We start from the raw sequence: 8,721 nt of genomic DNA on the forward strand, positions 1-8,721 counted from the left end.
TTAGAGAGCTATATTTTATATTAATTTTTTCAACATCAAAAGTTTCGGTAATAATTTTTTTAAGATACTAATGAATCAAAGAATAATTTTTAATGAATTTTTAGAAATCGTTTATTGTTTCATTTTAAATTCACAAGTTTACAAAAATGTAGATTTTCTCGAATTTGAATTAAAACACAAAAGTTAGAGTTCTATTCTTATTCATTTTTATTTTTTTAATATTTTATTTGAATCTAAATGGAAGTATTTTCTTATTAATATTTATGTTTTAAAGTTAATAATAGAATAAATAAACAATGAGCATTGAAATTCAACACGGTGATACAATCAAATCCTCGCCGGAAGAGGAAGATCAACTAGCTAGAAGCACTAAAAAAGTTAAAATGAATGAAGAAAACCAAGTGGATCATGCTATGGGGGAGGTTATAGTGAAGGCAAATTATTTGAAGAAGCAAAACGCAGACAAAGATGTGAACCAAGAAAGCAATCAAGGCAACGTGAAAACTAATATAGCTCTTAGAAGATCTTATCGAGATATGGTAGTAGATAATGAATTTGGAAAACTCAACCCGTATGAAATTGTGGAGATGGTGTCAGAGGAGTATCTCCCAGAAGATCCCTCTATTAAGTCAAGTTTGGAGGTTTCAAATCCCTTCAATCCTAATCCGACTATAGAAGTCTCTTTGGAAGAATATGAGGACTGGTGCAGACCTTGGAAATTTTCTTTAATTGTCAAACCATTAGGTAAGATGCTCAACCTCTAAGCCTTGGATAGGTGGGTGCAAAGAAGATGGGTTAAAAATGGCTCTATAAAAGTTATGGATCTGGCAGAGAATTTCTTCTTAGTTAGATTAACAAGCCAATATGATTACGCTCATGTCCTATTCGAAGGCCCTTGGATGATTGCGGATCACTATCTCCTAGTTCAAAGGTGGAGGCCGCTTTTCATTCCGCAAGAACTGGAAGTCCAAAAAGTTACTGTTTGGATAAGAATTCCAAACTTACCAGCTGAGTTGTATAACAAATACTTTCTCTGGAAAGTTGGAAAAATGTTAGGTACTATGCTTAAAGTGGATGATCTGACGTCAATTCATTCTCGGGGATGCTTTGCAAGATTATGTGTAGAGATAGATTTGAGAAAGAAAATTATTCCATCCTTTACAGCTTTGGACAAGGAATTTCATATTCAATACGAAGGGTTACATCACATTTGTTTTAACTGTGGTCGTTATGGCCATAGAAAGGAAAATTGTATTGAATCTATGGAAGCAGTTCCCAACAAGGTGCCACCAGCGGCAATGGGAGGTGGGAGGCATGGCAGTGAGGAAGAACCCAACGGTCAGGAGCAATCTTTGGGATCAGAGCCAAGTCAGTACTCTCAAGAAAGGAAAGAAATCATTAAAGAGAAAAATAAGGAAACGTCTTCAATTAGCACCAATGATCTGCATAATCAAAAGCAAGAATCATCAAATTCAATGCAGGATCATCAAGGAGTCAATGCAGATAAGGAAACTAACCCATTTGGCCCATGGATGATTGCCAAAAAAAAGTCTAAGAAGGAATAGAGTCAAACTTAATGACCCAAGCAAAGAAAATAAGGAAGGTATTCAGGCTTCAAGATTCTACGCTCTTGCTGAGGAGAAACCGGAGGAAAAAAAAGGAATCTCAATATCATGTGAAAATCAATATCCCAAATAACTTTCAACAATTTGAAGTTAATGCGAAAAAAGACTCACAACAGAACTCCAAATATGGAAATAGCAGTAACAAGCAAAAAAGTTTCCAGAAAAGTAAATCAACTATCTTAAGCATCAAAGGACAGAGTGCTGTCATCAGTAAGAAGAATACCCCATCAGCAAAACAAGCTAAATCAATAAGTCAGATATAAAGTATTTCTCATATCTCTACCCCTAATGAAAGAAACAACCAGTCAACACAAATTAGCCAGGAGAAGCAAAAGGATGGGCACCAAGACTATTGGAGACAATTTTCCTATCTCAATAAAGAAATTGATTTAGCTAATATTGACAAAAAAATTCAGTTCGGAGGCCCCATAGACCCTACCACAGCCAAGCTCGTCACTAAGATTATGGGAGGAGGGGGAAGCAACCAAAACTACAAAGATTATGCTAGCAAACCCCTGACCCGGGAGAATCTAGTAGTGCAACAATCATGGATGCAGCTATGAGGATAGCACAGGCCAACAGAAGGGAGGACTATCCCCAAAGCTCTAGCATGGGGGATCCAACTCTTGAAGACAAGCTAATGCAGGCTTAAGTCACTAGTTTTTTCAGGATGTTTTTCTTATTCTTTTATTACTTTATTGTTTTATCATGAATATTATGATTTGGAATTGCAGAGGAACCTCTTCTAAAGGTTTTCCTATTCTTATTAAAGATTTGTCTTATCGTTATAAGGTAAATTTATGTATTTTACTTGAAACCCATGTCTCAGGTCACAAAGCTGAGTGCAACATTCGTAAATTGGGTTTTGACTCTTGGTGTATTAGTGAGGCGGAAGGCTTTGCAGGTGGTATATGATGCCTCTGGAACAAGTCTATATAGTCTATTGAGCCTCTGAGTATTCAAAAATAATTTATTCATATGAGGGTCAAAGACAACAACAATGATAGCTGGTTTCTCACAGCTATTTATGGTAGTCCACAGGCTATCAATAGGAGCAGCCTCTGGAACGATCTCGAGAATCTTGCTCATGGCTTGGAGGGACCTTGGTGTATAGGAGGGAATTTCAACTCTATTACCTCTCTTGATGATTCAGGGGGAAGCTCTAATCTATCTCAAGATACTACCAGGTTTAGGGATTGCATCCAAAACTGCAAGGTCAGCGACCTGGGTTTCTTTGGCCCTCCTTTCACATGGCAGAGGAACAATATAAAGCGACGACTGGACAGATTTCTTTGTAATATGAGTTTTCATAATATGTTTCCAGCTGTAAGGGTGAAACACCTCCCTAAACTCAAGTCGGATCATCTTCCTATTCTTCTTGACTTTAATGCTACCATTGAGGAAAGTAGGGACAGACTGTTTAGACTCCTTGCACCGTGGCTTCTTCATGAAGATTATAATAATCTTGTTAAAAGTTGCTGGTGTAAAGAAGGGGATCTTATTGGAAACATTGCAGTCTTTACAGATAAGGCTAAAGTTTGGAATAAAGAAGTTTTCGGCAACATCTTCAGAAGAAAACAAAGAATCATGCTTAGGCTGGATGGTATTAATCATAATCTCTCTTTCAACCATAATCTTTTTTTTTGGAAAATCTCCAAAAGGAACTATGGAAAGAGTATGAAATTATTACTATTCAAGAAGAGAGTTATTGGCACCAGCTGTCTAGGTGCAAGGCCATCAATTTCAGTGATAAAAATTCCAAGTATTTTCATCAAAGAGCAAATGGTAGAAGAAGGAAAAACAAGATTTGTTGTCTTAAGAATAATGAAGATGAATGGACAGATAATGTGGAAGATCTTAAAAATCTGGGTGTTTCTTTTTACAAATCCCTTTATTCTCCTGTCCTATATTCTTCTATTTTGTCAATTTATCCTATTTCTGGCAGGTTTCCAAAGATAAAGAATACTGACTTATCGCTTATAAGCAAAGAAGTTACTGCTGAAGAAGTTAAACATGCAATTTTTAATATGGATAGTTGGAGAGCACCTGGAATGGATGGTCTTCCCGTAAAATTTTTTCAACACTCATGGGATATTATTGCGGTGTCTCTTGTTAAGTGGGTTAAAATGATTTTCAACAAGCTAGAGGATATTGTTAGAGTGAATCAAACTTTCATTTCTCTTGTCCCCAAAATCACTGCCCCGGAGACTTTTGCCCACTTTAGACCGATCAGTCTTTGCAATGTCTGCTATAAGCTTATTACTAAAATTATTGCAGATAGAATTAAACCTGTTCTTAATGATATTATCTCTAACACTCAGGCAAGTTTTATTCCAGGAAGAGTTAGCGCGGATAACATTTTGGTAGCGCAAGAGGTCATTCATACTTTGAGGACTAGAAGCAACGGGAAAGGCCTCATGGCGATTAAGATTGATCTTGAAAAAGCCTATGACTGACTTAATTGAAATTTCATCATTGATACTTTGAAGGACTGATGATTGGATTTTTGACGGTTTAGAATTTCTCAAATAAAATCTCGTCGAAGTATAGTTTCTAAACCAAACAATAATCCTTTCATACAAAAAGTTGTTTGTCACTAAAACAAACCCCTAAATTTATAAACCGAAGTATTCAAACCTCAGGTCATTCTCCCTAGGAATTACAACAAAGTGTCTTATTATTGGTTATGAGTTATTTTGGGGTTTTGGATAAGAAGCATGAAAAGTAAATGGCAATGAAAATAAACTAACAACTATAAAAGGCTCTTGGCAAGATATGAGAATTAGAAGTCCTATCCTAGTTATCCTTCTCAATTGTGATGTGAATTGTTCATTGCTCCCTCTTAGTTAACCTCTAACCATGGAGGAAAGTCAAGTGGATGAATCAATTTGATTCCTCAAATCCTAATCAACTCCTAAAAGAAAGACTAGCTTTAGAGGCATTCAAATCAATTAGCAACTTCTAATTATCAATCAACAAAAGAATTAGATAACTCAAGAGTCACTAATTACTCTACCTAGGCCAAGAGGAACAAAACCTACACTAAAATCTAACCAAGCATTTCATCAAACACTTGGAAGGCACAAAAGGAAAACATAGTAAATCAACAACAAGAATAGAATCTAACAACAATTATTGCAAAGAATTAACAACAACAATCAAGGAAATCACAATTATCATGAATTACCTCAATTTGCATTATTGAAAGAAAACAAAGGAACAACAATCTATCCCAAAACAAAATAAAGAATTACAATTATTAAAGCACATAACTAGAAAGAGGAAGAGGAGGAGATTAAGAATTGGTAAATGAAAAGTGAATCAAAGCATGAATTAAACCTAGATCTAAGAGGGAGATTAACCTAAACCTAATCCTAATTCTAGAGAGAAGTGAGAGTTTCTCTCTCTAAAACTACTTATAAACTAAGCTATGACTAATGGTAACTAACTTCTAATGTCTTCCCCTTAAACCTTCATCCTTTTATTCCTTTCTCCTAGCAATTGGCGCCAAAAATGGGTTCAAAAACCCTCTCAAATCGCCAGGCACGTGTTGCTTAATGAAGTCATGTGCGGTCATCGACGCGTGTGCGCACGGTACGCGTGCGCGTCCCTGGCCGATTCTGTAATGTGCGCGCGAGCGCCGTGTGCGCGTGCGCGTGCTTGGCTGACCTTGCTTCTTTGACTTTTTATGCTTCTCTCCACTTGTATGCTTCCTTTCCTTGCTTCCCTTGACCCATGCCTAGCCTATTTCAATCCTGGAATTACTAGCAAACACATCAAGGCATCTTATGGAATCAAAGAGAAATTAGAATTCATCAAAATAAGGCTTAAAAAGCATGTTTTTACACTTAAGCACAAATATGGGAGAGATAACAAAACCATGCTAATTCATAGGCTAAATGTGACAAAAGGTTATCAAAACACTCTAAATTCAATACAAGATAAGCCATCAAATTGGGGTTTATCAAGGACACGGGTCTTCGGAGTATATTGTGAATATCATTCGGCTCTGTATTTCAACATCTTCAATGAACCTTTTGTGGAATGGCTCTCCTTCAGAAAATTTCAAACCTTCAAGAGGCATTCGTCAGGGAGATCCTCTTTCTCCCTACCTCTTTGTGTTATGCATTGAGAGGCTTTCTCATCTTATTTTCTCGTTGGTTAAAAATAAGAAATGGAAACATATTCAATTGTCTAGAAATGGACCTAATATATCTCATCTCTGTTTTGCAGACGATCTAGTATTGTTTGCTTAAGCTAGTAAGGATCAAGTGGAGATTGTCAAGGAAGTGCTTAACACTTTTTGTGAAGCCTCGGGTCAGAAAGTCAATGGTGGACAAAATTGTGATTCGTACTCTTTGTACTTGTATGAAATTTAATTCGAGATAATAGCTCTTTACTATGTGTGGTCACAACTCCATTCAACTAACCAGCAAGTGTACTGCGTCGTCCAAGTAATAAACCTTACGTGAGTAAGGGTCGATCCCACAGAGATTGTTGGTATGAAGCAAGCTATGGTCATCTTGTAAATCTCAGTCAGGCGGATTTAAATAAATTATGGAATTTGGAAAATCAAATAATAGTAAATAAACATAAAATAAAGATAAATTTACTCATGTATTTCCATGATGGGAGTTTTAGATAGGTGTGTGGAGATGTTGTGCTCCTCCTGAATCTCTGCTTTCCTACTGCTTCATCCAATCCTTCTTACTCCTTTCCATGGCAAGCTGTATGTAGGGCATCACCGTTGTAAACGGCTACATCCCATCCTCTCAGTGAAAAAGGTCCAAATGCTCTGTTACAGCACGGCTAATCATCTATCGGTTCTCAATCAGGTTGGAATAGAATCCCTTGATTCTTTTGCGTCTGTCACTAACGCCCAGCCTTCAGGAGTTTGAAGCTCGTCACAGTCATTCAATTCCGGAATCCTACTCGGAATACCACAGACAAGGTTAAACCTTCTGGATTCCCATGAATGCCGCCATCAATTCTAGCTTATACCACGAAGATTCTGATTAAGGAATCCAAGAGATATGCGCCCGGTCTAGGGTAGAACGAAAGTGGTTGTCAATCACGCACGTTCATAGGTGAGAATGATAATGAATGTCACGGATCATCACATTCATCAAGTTGCAGTGCAACGAATATCTTAGAATAGGAATAATTCGAATTGGATAGAAAATAAATGTAATTGCACTGAAACTTGAGGTACAGCAGAGCTCCACACCCTTAATCTATGGTGTGTAGAAACTCCATCGTTGAAAATACATAAGTGAAAGGTTCAGGCATGGCCGAATGGCCAGCCCCCCAAAACGTGATCAATAGTCTCCTCAGATGAAGAATAAAATAAAACTGAGACCAAAGATGTCTAATACAATAGTAAATTATCCTATTTATACTAGACTAGCTACTAGGGTTTACATGAGTAAGTAATTGATGCATAAATCCACTTTCGGGGCCCACTTGGTGTGTGTTTGGGCTGAGCTTGATCTATCCACGAGCTGAGGCTTCTTTTGGAGTTGAACACCAAGTTGTAACGTGTTTTGGGCGTTCAACTCAGGGTCGTGACATGTTTCTGGCGTTTTACTCTAGACAGCAACATGGAACTGGCGTTGAGCGCCAGTTTACATCGTCAATTCCCGAATAAAGTATGGACTATTATATATTGCTGGAAAGATCTGGATGTCTACTTTCCAACACCATTGAGAGCACGCCATTTGGAGTGCTGTAGCTTCAAAAAATCCATTTTGAGTGCAAGGAGGTCAGATTCCAACAGCATCAGCAGTCCTTTGTCAGCCTCCTATCAGAGTTTTGCTCAAGTCCCTCAATTTCAGCCAGAAATTTCCTGAAATCATCGAAAAACACACAAACTCATAGTAAAGTCCAGAAATGTGAATTTAACATAAAAACTAATGAAAACATCCCTAAAAGTAGCTTGAACTTACTAAAAACTACCTAAAAACAATGCCAAAAAGCGTATAAATTATCCGCTCATCACAACACCAAACTTAAATTGTTGCTTTTCCCAAGCAACTGAAAATCAAATAGGATAAAAAGAAGAGAATATACTATAAATTCCAAAATATCAATGAATATTAATTCTAATTAGATGAGCGGGACTTGTAACTTTTTGCTTCTGAACAGTTTTGGCATCTCACTTTTTCCTTTGAAGTTCAGAATGATTGGCTTCTCTAGGAACTTAGAATTTCGGATGGTGTTATTGATTCTCCTATTTAAGTATGTTGATTCTTGAACACAGCTACTTATGAGTCTTGGCCGTGGCTCTAAGCACTTTGTTTTCCAATATTACCACCGGATACATAAATGCCACAGACACATGACTGGGTGAACCTTTTCAGATTGTGACTCAGCTTTGCTAGAGTCCCCAGTTAGAGGTGTCCTGAGCTCTTAAGCACACTCTTTTTGCTTTGGATCACAACTTTAACCACTCAGTCTCAAGCTTTTCACTTGGACCTTCATGACACAAGCACATGGTTAGGGACAGCTTAATTCAGCCGCTTAGGCCTGGATTTTATTTCCTTGGGCCCTCCTATCCATTGATGCTCAAAGCCTTGGATCCTTTTTACCCTTGTCTTTTGGTTTTAAGGGCTATTGGCTTTTTCTGCTTGCTATTTCTTTTTCTTTCTATATTTTTTTCGCCATAATTTTTTTCGCAAGATTTTGTTTTTCACTACTTTTTCTTGCTTCAAGAATCAATTTCATGATTTTTCAGATTATCAATAACATTTCTCTTTGTTCATCATTCTTTCAAGAGCCAACAGTTTTAACATTCATAAACAACAAGATAAAAAATATGCACTATTCAAGCATTCATTCAGAAAGCAAAAAGTATTGTCACCACATCAATATAATTAAATTAAATTCAAGGATAAATTCGAAATTCATGTACTTCTTGTTCTTTTGAGTTAAAAACATTTTTCATTTAAGAGAGGTGAATGATTAATGGAATTATTCATAACTTTAAGACATAGTTACGAAACACTAATGATCATGAAGTAGAGACACAAAAAACATAGATAAACATATAATATAAAAACCGAACAGCAGAAAAGTAAGAACAAGGAATGAATCCACC

General features: G+C 36.8%; 1 protein-coding gene across 1 annotated transcript; it reads left to right on the forward strand.

Annotated features, from left to right (window-relative positions):
* The first annotated feature begins 296 nt into the window (after positions 1-296).
* Positions 297-1,565, forward strand: LOC107479996 (uncharacterized). The gene is made up of 2 exons (XM_016100121.1): positions 297-744; positions 832-1,565. The coding sequence occupies exons 1-2, from the start codon at positions 297-299 to the stop codon at positions 1,563-1,565; spliced, it is 1,182 nt and encodes a 393-aa protein (XP_015955607.1).
* The last annotated feature ends 7,156 nt before the right edge of the window (positions 1,566-8,721 follow it).

This window comes from Arachis duranensis, chromosome 3 (assembly GCF_000817695.3).
Source record: "Arachis duranensis cultivar V14167 chromosome 3, aradu.V14167.gnm2.J7QH, whole genome shotgun sequence".
In the NCBI taxonomy this organism is placed as follows: domain Eukaryota; kingdom Viridiplantae; phylum Streptophyta; class Magnoliopsida; order Fabales; family Fabaceae; genus Arachis; species Arachis duranensis.

What these genes read in the sequence shown, in the direction of transcription:
- LOC107479996 (XM_016100121.1), top strand. Translation starts at nt 297, where the DNA reads ATGAGCATTGAAATTCAACACGGTGATACAATCAAATCCTCGCCGGAA. An exon ending in TTTAATTGTCAAACCATTAG is followed by an intron (nt 745 to 831) that starts GTAAGATGCTCA and finishes TGGATCTGGCAG; the next exon opens with AGAATTTCTTCTTAGTTAGA.